The following is a 14,824-nucleotide window of genomic DNA, read 5'->3' as shown; positions in this document are numbered from 1 at the left end:
CAATCGTATGTGACTTTTGCTCCGTTGTATGTAACATACACAAAGAGCTCACTAAAGCAACTATAGCTACGTGAAATGTATGTATCTTCTTAAGCATAGGTGGGCGACAGGCCGTTTTACGCATTGCAAATAGCTGCAGATTAATGACTGAAAGCCGAAATCGATAAAACGTTTGCAGTAGGCGACTCGCGTTATCTCGAATAGCTCGTAGTCACGCTGCTGATAACAGTTATTTAAGGATTTCTTGTACGTCATTGTTAAACGTGTCGTTCTTTTCCATTTTAGATTGCCGAAATATGCTGTGCACGTGCGGACAAATGTTCACGCGGTAGATTTAGTAGGCACAATCGCGTTCGCACGCAAAGTACGAAAAATGGTTAAGCGCATTGTTAACCCTAAGGGAGCAGAAATGTCGCGACGCTTATTGGATTTTATTCCCGGCAACTCATTTAGATCCTCCTGAATTCTTAGATTAAAGCTACGGCGGATGAATAGAATCGGCGGGCAAAATCGGATTTTAAATCAGATACTCGTCCGTTAATTCGATTTCGCGTATTTCAACTTAACTCCATCGGTTCCTCCTGCTCGTCAGAAAACAATTATTCTCTTGTTTCGAATAACTATATTTCCTTTGAAGCATCTTTTAACTTTGACTTTTTAACCGCTTGATCCGACTTATTCCTTAATCCGAACTTCACGTTTTTGCAATTGATGGATAACGTCTATCTGACAGTTATATATTAATAAATCGAGATTATTAGGATACGAGCTCACGCACTGTTTGACTTAATTATTTAAAGTGACCATTCTCCATAATTTGAATTTTAGCACTACGTGATAATCCGAAAGAAATTTTGCAATTTAAATTTTAAATTGAGATACGAAGAGTTTAACGTATCACAGCGGAAAGGGACATGTGACTACATATATGTATGCGTGATGTGTGTGTGTATATATAATGCAATTGTGATTAATAAACATAAAAGACATAAATATTTGAAGATCGTAATTACGTACGCGTTTCCAGTTTTACTTAATAAGCGATGGGGATGAAAATATGTGTGTGTGTGTATAAAGAAATAAGCGAAGAGTTAATTTAAAAATTTCAAAGTTGAATTTTTAGCGAGCTTCTAAATTAAGATAGTCATTCTCAATTTTCTGAAACCTCAAGTTGTCAGGTTCAGAAATTGTTCTCGTAGCAAAAAGAATCGCGGGCCATTAGAAGCGGTGCTGAGTTGAAATGCATTCTCTGCGCTCGCCCGAAGCCATCCGCGATCTCTTTTCAAATATTCCACATTTTTTTGCGGCCATGTCGTTTTTAGCGATGGCACGTGTGCCTGTGTGCGGTGCGCACTTTCTTACGTGTGCAGTCCGTGCGGAAAGTATAAAATGTCCGAGGTATATATACTTTTCTGGACAACTACGATAAGTATCATATTTCACCTCACTGCCATGGAGCACAATTTTTGGAACGTATCTAAATCATGATACGTCGAGCGGGAAAGTGAGTCTGTCTTGCTCCATCAATGCCTGGTGCGAAACTAAAAGTTACTCCGTTACAAATAAGTGTAATCTTGTCTCTCTCTCTCTCTCTCTCTCTCTCTCTCTCTCTCTCTCTCTCTCTCTCTCTCTCTCTCTCTCTCTCTCTCTCTCTCTCTCTCTCTCTCTCTCTCTCTCTCTCTCCTTCTCTCCCTCTCTTTCTCTCTTGACAACAGATTAGAGATCACATTAGAATGATACAAATCAAAGCGATGCAACTACAATTTAGCATCGCATGACACCCCGTTTAGTCCCATCAATCTACTCTTTAGTATCGAGAATTTCTTTGACAAAAATTCAAAGCAAGTGGTCTTGCTTTTCTCCCTCTTGAGTTTCTATTAATATATCTCGAAATTCGGTACACAAGATGGTAGAAATGTTCTGTATTGCATAAGTATCTCGGCTGTATATTTCTCGCCTCGTTGCTACTCGTGTTACTTCAATCTAGCAGACATGCTCATTACAAACATTCAACCACACAATCGTTCATAACACAATCATTACCGCCATGGGACAACTTCGTCTATGGCAAAATAAACACGCTCGTCGGAGCTGGCAAACGAAATGTTAATTGTACATCTATTTGCGCAGAGATGAGTAACGTGCTGTGCGTAACCACTCGAGTACGAGAATACTTACCGTCTTTACATATCGATTATTATTATAGCTACGAATTACGCGTGCGCGAAAGATGCGAACTGTTTTCTTTTTCTTCCTTTTCTTTTTTTCTCTTTTACCCAACTCGTACGCAACGAAAATCGCAACCTTGGGTTGCGCGTGCATACATGCGCCTTCGATGATAATAATCATCCGCGCCTCGTTTACACACAGCACTGTTTGTTAATGTTAAACGATTTCGCGTTTTATCCATAAATTGAAATGACCAACGAATTGAAGATTAATGATGTAGCGCGCGCGTGCGCGCGCCCGGCTGCGTGCTATCGAAAGAGCAATTTATTATCGCGTTCATGACGTAAAACGCATAATGCTCGTTTTGTAATACAATTTAAGAAATCGCGCCGGTCCATTCGCGGCGTATTTTACAAAAGCGGTTCGTGGTAAATAATGCTGCGCACGGCAAATTGCTAAAATTATCATACCGCCGTTGCTCCTGCAACCTCGCAAATGATCGTCGACTCAAGTCGAAACGAATGTTACACCGAACATTACACGTGCGTGGCAAATTATATGACATGCGTGTTATCGCAGTAACCACGTTTCGCTATTTCATTTGTGCAAAATTGCCCGTGAATGCGGCAGAGCGGCATTCGCGAAGCGTGCCGACTTCTATCGCTCGAGCTTTCGAATGATGATATACAGTATCAAGTTTACGAGGTTTTCTAAGATTACCGACATATATACATACATATATATATATATATATGTATGTATATATGTCGGTAATCTTAGAATTATATATATATATATATATGGTATATCGCACATACTCTTCTTCTGCCGACACATGCCTTCGATATCCTTTTGATATCGAATCGAGTTTCCACGTGCAACATTTACAAGCCAATACCGGCACCGACGAAATCGCCTTTGCACGTAACAGGGGCAAGATGCAGAGGTATGTGAAAAAAAAGAGAAAAAAAAAAGAAACAAGCGAAACACTCCTACGTCAGCAAACCAACACCACACACACAGACGAACACGGCGCGCGTTCGCGCACAGCGAGATGCGCCGCACAGGCGGGATAGATAAAGTAATGGTTACCTGGAACTGTTGCATCGGGTAGGCCATCATTTGTGCCGGTGGCGGTGGTGGCGGGGGTGCGGCTTGCACCCCTGGGGGTGCCGTGACCGTCGTGGCGTGGTGTGGTGGTAACTGTGGTCCCCCAGGTAATCCCTGGCCCCATCCTGCCGCTGTGCCAGCGGCGTGGACACCCATGCCCATTCTGCGTTCGCAAGAGATACGAAATACGTAACTGTCGAGTCGCGAAATCTTTTTCTCTTTCTCCGTCTCTCCGTCTTCTTCCTCGCCGTTTTATTTTACGGACGAAACGGCGAAACGGTCGGGGCGAATTTCATCGACGATTAATATCCGTCTGTAATATATTTTGCGCTCTCGGTTGGGCAGGATCGCGCTCTCTCTATTTATAATGATAGCGTGGTACGATATACACGCCGACGAGCGCGTCTGTGCGTCTACGAGCCTGCCTACGTGTTAATCTTCTTCGAGTAGTTATGAATAATTGTGCGGAAGTTACACACGCCTTCGACTTGCAAAGCGCTCGATGCAAATGTTAAAGCTCGGAAGGCCGGCTTAAAATTCGCCGAGTCGTTGTTTCGAGCTCGCACGCTAGATCCACCGGCAGACGGATACTACAAGATTGCGGGCGGGGCACGGTGTGTCTTCATGTGTACGTATTAGACTGGAGTTTCGATCCGCGATTCGGATTCTCTTTTCTTCCTTCCAGGATTATTCAGGATTATTCAGGAGCCCGGTCGCGTGCGAAATTTCAGCCCTCAACGAGAACGACGACCGCGCGCGCACAATAGCCCTAACGCGGCACGGGCGAGAAGAAGTTATCTCGCGTGAAAAGCTTACCCCATATATTGCGCCTGTTGATATCCGGCGAACTGTCCATAGGTGTATCCCTGCATGCCCTGAAGAAAGCCGCCAGCTTGCATTTGTGTCGCTGTCGTAGGATAAGATTGGGGCGGATACCAGTATCCCAGTTGTCCGGCACCGCCGACGCCACCGACGCCTCCGACACCCGCGACGCCCGCCGCCGCCGCGGCGGCAGCTGCCGCCGCCGCGTAGTATGGGTACGTCGCCGACGATAACGCCTGAAAGAGCACGGGGATCAATGAAATAGAAAAGAGCAAGAACATTGTCTGGATTTTATGCTTAACGATGCCGATAGGGTCGACAATAGTAATTCCGTTCCGTCGTAGATCCTCGCGCGAGCGCGATCATTTCCGCGCCGTTGAAATTATCCTGCCGGCAACGTGTCCGTCTTCCCACGCGTTAAAACCGAATGATACTTGTCGTTGAGTAACGAGCGTCTTGGCAATTTCGCATAATTAACAATTATGTGGGGGAAAAGACTCTCGCCGTCCGTCCGTTTGATTCCGTTTCATTATCGAGCTGCCAACGGCGCCTGAGAGAGAGAGAGAGAGAGAGAGAGAGAGAGAGAGAGAGAGAGAGAGAGAGAGCGAGAGAGAGAGAGAGAGAGAGAGAGAGAGAGAGAGAGAGAGAGAGAGAGAGAGAGAGAGAGAGAGAGAGAGCGAGCGAGCAAGCGAGCGAACTTCCTGTTACACTTTTGCTCGTGAGAAAGATTTCGAAAGTGTCAAACGACGGGCGACGACGACGCGACACTGTTAAATAATGGAACATGCAAAGTGCATCTTTGGTCCCCGATATATCTCCCCGATAGCCGCGTTTTCGAGAAGTTGACGAAAATAATGCGCGGCCATTACAGCTCTTCGTTAAAGCGGCACGCTCAACCGGAATATCACGCAAACCAATCCGATTCCGTTGAATACGGGAACAGGGTATGGCAGGATATACGTACTAACGTGATATCTCGGCTCCCCTGGGAGAAGCGCGTTATGGGAATAGAGATCAATTAGAGCGATGTCACGGGCCGAGTAGCAGTGGATGGATGCACGGAAGTACTAGCGGGGAGTGCGAGAGGGTTTGGGAAGTACTTCGGCTACCATTCCCAGATCGGGCGTACCTACCCGTTCTAACGGAGCTAATTGCTAAGAGACTCGGCCGACACACTTCGAAGAGAGGCACCTGAATAGACCGGAATCTTGCCCGATTCTCTATCTCCTCTCCCTCCCCCCTCTCTCTCTCTCTCCCCTACCCATGATCTGTCATCTTCTCTCTCTCTCTCTCTCTCTCTCTCTCCCCATTTTCGGCTTTACTCTTTCACCGGACTCTCCAGCCAGTCTCTCATATATACCGATACACCAACAGGGACACTTTAGCCGCGCGAGACCGGAAGGAACCGGTCGTGATCGAACCTGGTAACTACTTCCTTCTTTGAACAGCGTCCGCTTCTTTGAGACACTTTGAGTGTATACTGTTCGATCCCAGTGGCACGTATAACAACGGCAAGCTCAAGTTTTATACGTACGCGTGTATGCGCGTCGAGTAATTTGCCGGCACGTTTATCGCTTTGACGCGTTTATCAGGCGCGAGAGATTAATCGTAGCATTCTTCCGCGAACGATCGTCGATTCTCCGCAACGCGGACACTCCACTCGCGATTTATACTCGCCCATGCGCGTGAGATCGCCGTTCTTATTTTCCACGTATTACGTTTCGAGGTATCGAAGGAGTTTATTCATAAAATATGGTAGAGAGAGAGAGAGAGAGAGAGAGAGAGAGAGAGAGAGAGAGAGAGAGAGAGAGAGAGAAATTTTCTCTCCGACGTCTTTCGCGTGTACGAGCGGCGATGTAAATATCGGGGAAACAGGGTGAGCGGAATTTCACGTCGAAAATGTCCACTTCGTAGGACGAGTAAAAGGAAAAAGATAGAGAGCGTTTACCTGTCCAGTTTGTTGAGCATTATTAGGATCTCCACTCTCCTTGCCCCAACTGCACTTCACCGTTTGGCCGTTGATGTCTGTGTTGTGTACCGCCACGATGGCGTGCGTGGCCGACTCCTTGGTGGAAAACCTGAAATCGAAAGAGAAGGGGATTTAGGTCCTTCGCCGAGACGTGTCTTTCGACGACGTCGCCGGCGGTGTTGGTGCGCGCCGGGCGCGATGGTGTGTACAAAAAGAAAAGTCCGCTTCCCGGGAGCAATGCGGTGCTCCTTCCACCAGTTAAACCGGACCTTATTATGGTGGCTTAACGAAATGGTCTCTGCGACTGCTGCAGTTTAATTTATGCGAGTTTACCGTGCGCACGAATGAGCACAGTAATTGTGAATCTCGACGAATCTAGATTACTGTAGATGTAGGCAGGCATTCGCTGTTAAATTCTACACACCGGTTACGCGAGGTAGGTTAGTTTCTAGTTTGCTAGGATAGCGCCATTTCGGACGGCGGAATGCGCTCGCGTTATCGTTTATTACAACGAATGATACGGATAAATTGTCGCTTCAACGGCCTCGTCTTTCGGCGATATTCAAAAAACCGAAGGGTTTTATGAGAAAGAGAGAGAGAGAGAGAGAGAGAGAGAGAGAGAGAGAGAGAGAGAGAGAGAGACAGGAGGACAAGGAGAGGGAGAGCGCGAAAGAGAAAGAGAAGCGGGCAATTTAATATTCCAGGCGTTCCAAATTTGTCGGCATCGACAAGGAATGCATTTATGCTTTTTGTTGCTGCGAGACGAATACCTCGCCGTTTGTGGGCCATTACGTAAATATTTAAGCGCGAGAATGGAGCTCGGTTCTATATGTAGCGCTTTCCAATTATCCATATATATGAGAATCCGGCACCTCTCGCGGTAAATTCGATCAACTTTGTCCCTGGCGGACAAGGACGAGGGTGCTCGAGGATCTCTGATTAGAGCGCGACGAATTCGGCGGACCGCGTGCGATAGAGACAGAGAGCGGGAGCGGGAGCGAGAGCGAGAGCGAGAGCAAGAACGAGAGAACTAGAAAGGGAGGGGAAAGAGAGCAGCGAGAGGGAATTATTGAATTTATCGAGGATTAGGTTACTTTTAACGTTCGCGTTCGAGATTACACAATGGCGACTTCGTCTAGGCGCTCGCCCCTTTCCATCTATCGAGCTCCCATCCACGATCGTTGAGTAGGACGAACGATGGTCATCGTCAGCAACCCCCTCTCTCCCGCGACCGAACCTCGAGCGATAACCAGCGGCAGATAAGATTCTTTCTTTCACCCGAGAAGAAAAGACCTCCCTCTTCCTTATCCACCACCCGTCCCGTCTTGCTTCCTCGCTGTACTTTGCAGTAAGTCCATACGTCATCCCGAGATATTCGTTTCCGGGGTTCCGCGCGCCACGGGAGAACGGAGGGAGGAAGAGCAATTAGACGGAAGATATCTGAACGACGGACATTGTCCAAGGGTGGCGGAACTGTGGCAGACGTACGGAGCAGTAGAGGCCATCGTATCGGATAAGGACGGACAAGGATATCGAGCAACGCGCGCGCGAGAAAGGATAAGGGATGGAGGAAACGGTGGGGGTGGCGAGAGGGAGGTGGTACGTAAGAAAGGGTTTTTTGTCTCCTTCTTCCGTCCCTGCTTCCCTCTCTAGTCTCCTTCTCGACTACCGCTTCTCTCTTTCTCTCTCTCTCTCTCTCTCTCTCTCTCTCTCTCTCTCTTATCGTTCGTTCGTTCTAGAGCAACCCTCCCACACTCTCGGCAGTCTTTTCTGAGGTAGGTCACGGATCCCTAGCCGTCGTTAAGGTGAAGCGCTGAATTCGCCTTCGGGAGATATAAATGCTCAGCTGATTTCACGAACTCTCTCAGGCTCCTTTTTCTCCAGGCTCCGAGATATCGACATGGTCGCGGCGCTTCCGCGCGCCACGGGATTTATCATTATTTCGCGATCGCTCACGTTAATTCACGCGCCGAGAAGCTCACGTCTCGGTCGTTGACGTCGCACAGTGGGGCTAGATGAATTTCCAACCGATCATCGATACACCAATGGATGAGGTTGATCCTGAATAAATTCCGAAGAGATCTGTCTTGCCAAAATTTTGAAAAAAATTTTTGTCTCGAATTACTAGCCCCAAAAGAGAAAAAATTATCGTTAAACGCGAGAAACTTGTGAAATACTCATTATTCGACACTTATTTCTATCTAATAGCGTATTCAGCGGATTGAAACTATGAAACCAATCAACAGACACCTTGAGATTTATCGATCTTGAAGTAGAAACCCATTAACCCAAAACTCATATGCCTAAAATACAAAAACATCAAATATAGAGCCGTTAAGCACAAAATCGAGGGATTTTGAGTCTTAAGCCCATCAACCTAGGAATCTATCAATCCGAGAACTTTTTAGTTCGTGGATGCATGAAGCCGTATATATTAAGAGCCCCAAATAGTCCAAGAACTCAATCTAGCCATAGTTCGAGAACTTAATAATACTCGACGTTGAATATTCAGTTATGAAACATTAAGTTCGAACTTAGAAATGCTGAATGCCAAATCTCGGGTTCTCCATGTTTTTACTTATTGGGTTCATGTGGCTTAATTCTTTCTTAATGTGCGCTGAAACGATGAGCTTTGGAATTCTGAGTTTTCTAAAAGGGGATTATAAGTTCTGGGGTCTCGCATTTAGTATCCATAGGCTCGAACCCAAGACACTGTACTTTAAACGATAAACTTTTAACACAAATCCTAAACCCATGAATCCTGAACCGGTAATTTTTTCAAAATTTCGGCTTGACAGATCTCTTTGGAATTTATTCAGAATCAACCTCATCCATTGGTGTATCGATGATCGGTTGGAAATTCAGGTCTCTAGAGAATTTTCAACCAAAAAATGTCATTTGGCCCCATTGTGCGTCGCCGACAAAATTCGTGTCGATCGTGCGTGACGACGACCGACACCGTCTCTTCGTATTTTGCGAGATATTAGCCTCGTTACGGGATATTTGACAATCTTTCATAAATGTTTTCGAAACATATATAGCGGATTGCAGCTGGCGCTGTTGGCAAGTTGAGCCGAAATATGTATATGATCTGTGCCGATGTAATGGGTGAATTAATGAAATGGTCACGGATCCGAGCTTGATGAGTCCGACATGCCGCCATTGACCCGACATGTTCTCGCGTCTCGTGCCATAAATCACAAGCGGTGCTCGGTATTGGCGCACTACCCACGCAATTTCCTAATATTTCGTAAAACCTCGCTCGATGACTCGTATTACTCGCGTCGGCCGCGATCATCGCTCATGATTTTCGGTAAAATTTCCTCAAGTCTCGCGTCGCACGCGCGCGCGACTATTGTATCGCGCGCCCAACATCCAATCGCTTTATGCAAATGTAGCCTTTGTACACATGTTACACATACACATACGTTGCTCCCACCTGCTTGGCTTTAGGCCAGATTGTTCGATTTTCTGATAAATTTATTCGACCGGTTCGGTTGGTACGAGCGTATCATCAGCCACGCATAATACGTGTATGGCTACGGCACTATAGTGTAATGGCTCTGGGTTGATTGGTTGAATGGTAAATTTAGACAAGAGCGACGTAAGCTTTCCCGACAATCGATGTGTGCGTGGTGGTGTGATTGGCATTATGATTCCACTTTTCCCAGGACGAATTCACACAAGTAGGCGTTTTGCTCTCGAAAACTGACCGCCACGAGGACGATTGCGTAGTTTTGCGCGATATTCTGCGAAACTTTATTGCGTCTAGCGTGTCGGCGATATCTGAATATATACCCGAGATATCTGAGGGGATAGGAGGAGTTTGCTCAGAAAAAAAGAAGAAAAAGAAACAACAGGAAGGATGAAATTGTACAAGTTATTATTACGACATAACGTCAAGGAGCACTTAAAGTTTGATTAAATTTACAACATCGCGCGTATGTATAGTGTACCAAGTTTTTTTGCCTTGGATTTTCCCCCTGCCTTTACAAGGCAGTAAAAAGCTCCGGTAATTAACGAAGTTTGATTATATAATCAGTGGAATGGTTTTAAGGATTTCACCCACCAAAGTACGTCGTTTAATTCTTCACGTTCAGAGAATTGGCTTCGAGTGTTCTTCGCGGAGAGTCTGCTGATCGATAAGTCATTTTGTGATTTAAACGGTGGGGTATAAAAGGACTTTTAATAACCGCAACTTATCGAGATGCGGCGCGATAATACGCGAAACTCTTGTATCTTTATTAGTTTAATGGAGAAAACACTTGGGTTTATGTTGGCAAAAATTATGGCAGTTTAGTCGTTATGTACGTATATACCCTTCTCCTCTCTCTCTCTCTCTCTCTCTCTCGATTAATAGGTACATTTCTTGAATGGCGAAAACGGACGGGTATTCTAGCAAATAGAGAGAGAGAGAGAGAGAGAGAGAGAGAGATAAATAAAGATATCTGGTTTAGATTAGAAAAGCTCCTGGAAGGGTCGACCACTCGTAATCGGCTTAGCCGATCTATGATTAAACGCCGTTAGTTGAGAGCTTGATGAAATGGCCGGGATCTCGACTATTTTCGCAAACACGTGGAATTGTGAGGACCGCGCGGGGGCAGCCTGGGCTGTGCGGCACCAATGTAGACCACGAATAACGAGTTAATGCTCGCGATGATCGCGAAAAGAATGAAATTAGAGCAGCGCTATATCCGACGGCTCCAACGGGGAGATCACGAGCTGGCTGAAAGCCGAAGCAGCGGCTCATGGTGTGCGCGATGCGCGACCGATATATTAGAACCTCTATCGGGGTTTCGCGGGGATTACTTCTTATACCACGGTTAACGCGCGACGGCGAAATTAAAAGTGTGTTGTATCGATCGCGCCGAGTATTCGTGACGGCGAGTCGTAACAAAAAGTTAGCGGCGCGTTCAGCGCGGCATTTTGCACACGTGCGAACGTTTACACCAAGTTCCCGTAGAGCCCGTAGAGCCTGCCGCTCGGCTCTAGAGCGCATTGTACGCTCGCGAAATGGCGAACGATCATCTCTGATTGCGGGATCTGTCTGGAATCCATAGCCGCTTTGGGGAATTTGGACCTCAGCTTGCACTGACAACTTGAAAAGCTACCACTCATGACACGTAGCCCGCCTGCCTACTCGCTTCAACAACGCGCTTCAACAACGTCGTTGATAGTCTTCGGGGAGAGACCTCAGAATTCAAAATTATCGGTTTTATCTCACGTGCGGCGTGCGATAAGAACAAGCAGCGCGGATGTCTGGCGTGACGTTTTATTTTTAAGTACGACAGCTGTTACTTTCGTATAGCGCGCCGCGACTTGGTCGAAGGTCCGCCATCGCCGTGTCAGAGAGAGAGAGAGAGAGGAGTCTTTTTCTCGCCCAGCTCCTATTTCGAGGCGCGAAGACGGACGTGGATTTTTATACTCGCGACGCGTTCTTTGAGAGGTTTCCCTCGTAATGTCAATCTGTATGACGAGCCCGCCAGAATGGAAAATGAATATCAACGCCTGTTGGACAGATGCAGGGATATATCGATATATCGCGCGACGTATCATCAAGATGCACATTTATATATATATATATATATTTACCTGATGAAAGCGTATCCTTTGTCCTTAAATACTCGAATTTCTTGGATGGTGCCGAAGTGCGAGAAGGTCTTTTGCATGAGATCCTCTGTTAAACCGTTGGTCAATCCACCGCAGTACACCGTGCAATTAGTCGGACTACTTTGATTGTAAACTTCGTCGAACGTCAGCGGTTTCGCGTTCGCTGCGGGACAAAAAGATAAAGCACCTTAGTCTGTGTTTGCTCGTGCGACATATCGGCGGAAGTTTAAGAAACACGATTCAAGCGTTAGTAAATCGCAGCCACACCGGATCCTCAAAGTTTAAGTCACACCTCGTGTACCCTTCTCCGGATTCGCAATAAAAATTCGCAGTTGACTCGTGGGAAAAGGGAGGAAAAAAAATCGCTCGGTACATATTCAAATAAATTTGTGATTCTAACGGAATTCTAACGTGTATCACACAACGGAATATAGAAAAATGTAAAACGGTTCGGGAATCGTTTATCGCGAGCGAGAGAGCTCGATTACGGTTTCGGCCAACGAATTTTGCGCTGCGAATTTTTAGATTATATTTGCTGCGACATCGCTGTTTATTCTGTTCATAGCAGGAAATTAATTATTTCTAGTAAATATAAAATACGGAATTATGTGTTAACAAATTTACTTTACGTATATACACATACATGTACACACACCCATCTACATACATATACATATACATATATATTTATACATACAAAACGTTCACGCTACGTTGCGATCTGTTTTAATCGACGTCAGCGTATACCAATTTTCCTCAATTCTCGCGTTTAATTCATCGCCTGTCAAATATTAGTAATGTTCTATCGTTGTAAATTACGACGATAAAATTATTCCTTAATTAGGGAAACAATTCACCCCCCAACCACGCATACTCACATATATATATATATATATATATATATATATATATAGACACACACGCACACGTATATTAATGCACACAACGCAGGAAATGTCGACTGCCCTCTCTGTTATTTTATTTATACGCCATCGGCGTTTATTTTATTATCAATCAATGCTGCACAGTCTCTCTCGCGCGCCCCACTCGTCCCGTATAAGTCGCGTTCGCTCGTAATCACGATCGACGCATAAAGAATGAGTAACGCTCGCGAAGCGAAGCGCCCGCGCCCGGCGGGCGAGGTTGTGGCGAGGGGGACATTCATCAAAAAACGATCAGCGGCTACGCGGCGAAACGATTATTCCGCTCGCGACAGCCAGCAGCGATCGGCTCCCGATCCCGACAGCAATATAAGAAACAACACGCACATGGAGCCTTGGGAAAGCTATTATTGAAAGTATCTACTTGCCGCGACGCGATAGATCTGTCACGTATCCTTCATCCTCTTCCCGGCGCTCTCCCCGCGTTCTCTGTCGCGTCTCTGCGGCATTACTTTTACTGATACTACGAAAGAGGTCAACCGGGTTTCACGACGTGGTCGAAGCGGGACGCGAGCTGTTCGAGATATCGAACGCCAATGCCAAAGAGGTTGAACCCCGTCAGCTAAGTTTACGATCGTACGGGGGGGGGGGGGCTTAGCCTATACCGTGGAAGCAGGCTACGGGTGTAAACGCGACCGGTAAACCACGGCCTGTAATTGCCTCGTTCGGGGATAGAAGGTTCTCAGAACGGCAGAACGTCCCGTTAAGAACTTACCGAGGGACGTTCTCTTCTTTTCTCAAAGCTCGGCATTATCTCTTTATTGCCCGGCGAACGTTATTCTCAGTATTCTCGGAATGTGCGGCGCACAAAACTCCCCGCCTGCGATCGGCTTTAAAAAAATTTTTTGTTTGTTCTAGAATGCTTATTTCGCAAAAAAGAACGCGCGCGCGAGAGACAGAGAGAGAGAGAGAGAGAGAGAGTGAGAGGGGAGTTGGGGGGAGAAGAGCGGCGGGGAAAGGAGGGGGGCAGATTGAAATATCCGAGCGCGACGACGGCGACGTTCGCGGCTGCCGTCAACTTTTTACGATTCCGCCGTCTTTGATCGCCGATCGTTCGGCGGGTTAATAGCTGAGAATTATTATACGACAAGGTGTACGAACGAACGAATCAATGTGTCATCGCTGCTGTGACACCGTCGCTGACCGATATTGGCGCGTTATCGTGTCGCACCGCGATTGTGCATTCTACTCATCGGATGAGCGGATCGTATCTCTATACTCTATGCGCTTTCTCGCGCTCATCGGTATTCGGGGTACGTGTGCATGGTTTTCTCCAGAGATTATACATACACCTACACGCACACGCACACACATACACACACACACACACGCACACACATTGCATCATGGGTGATTATCCCCGCAAAATCTCCGAGTCAACAAGCATTTCGTGTGTGTGTGTCAAGATGCAGATAAATGATATTATTATTATTATTATACAAAGAAAGATACGTCTACCTCTGTACATCTAATTGTTATAGATTTGATAATCCTACTCAGAGCATGCAAAATCTTTCGTCACAGATTACGAGCAAATGAACGTGTCGGGTTAACGAAATGTGGGAAACTCAGTCCCGGCAGAGAAGTGAACTCGTTCTACATATCGGGCAGTTTTGTATTTGCTGCTTTCCCGCGCTGTCGATACTTACACGAAAGAAACAGATACGAAAGTAAGAGAATATCGAGTTTGTCTCATGGAGCAAAAAACGATTCGAGTCTTTACGGTCCTTTGAGGGGACAAGCGCTATAAAAATTTAACATTCTGCAAATATACCAGAGGGGCAAACATTGTTTCTCCGATTCTTTTTCTCGTTTGCATTAATTCAATTACTTTATTCGCTATTTGCTTTCGCTCGCGTCGCGTTCGTCGCTTTATTTATCCACCAACGGTCAGACTAGCAAAAGGACAGTTTTAGTTTCGGACAGGCGAGTTAGTTGGGATAAGTGAGAGAGCGGTCTTCTCAGTTTGTGAATAAGTGATGCCGCCCCTCAAACGTCCGAACAAAGCGCGAAGTCTATTCTCGAACACTTGCATTAACCTGACTCTTTGGCAAACAATTTGTCCTACATTATGACGCAGAATGCACCTGACGAACGCACGCGGTGTGGTATTTTAAAGAGAGCGATATATATATATATATATATATATATATATATATAAAACTCCCTCGCACAATGCATCCTCCTCCTCCTCTCGAGGACT

At 46.1% G+C, this 14,824-nt stretch overlaps 1 protein-coding gene across 8 annotated transcripts in view; it reads right to left on the bottom strand.

The window, feature by feature from the left end:
- The window catches only part of LOC105192538 (nucleolysin TIAR), a 472,885-nt gene that overhangs the window by 7,441 nt on the left and 450,620 nt on the right, over positions 1-14,824 (bottom strand). For all 8 annotated transcript variants that reach the window (XM_025298465.1, XM_025298464.1, XM_025298462.1 and 5 more), the window contains 4 exons: positions 11,663-11,843; positions 6,050-6,179; positions 4,096-4,337; positions 3,262-3,442 (listed from right to left, as the gene is read on the bottom strand). In XM_025298465.1, the coding sequence (XP_025154250.1) occupies positions 3,262-3,442; positions 4,096-4,337; positions 6,050-6,179; positions 11,663-11,843 (734 nt within the window). The remainder of the gene's footprint in view (positions 1-3,261; positions 3,443-4,095; positions 4,338-6,049; positions 6,180-11,662; positions 11,844-14,824) is intronic.

This window comes from Harpegnathos saltator, unplaced genomic scaffold, assembly GCF_003227715.2.
Source record: "Harpegnathos saltator strain DR-91 unplaced genomic scaffold, Hsal_v8.6 scaffold219, whole genome shotgun sequence".
In the NCBI taxonomy this organism is placed as follows: domain Eukaryota; kingdom Metazoa; phylum Arthropoda; class Insecta; order Hymenoptera; family Formicidae; genus Harpegnathos; species Harpegnathos saltator.
This window is presented reverse-complemented; position numbering and strand designations above follow the sequence as displayed.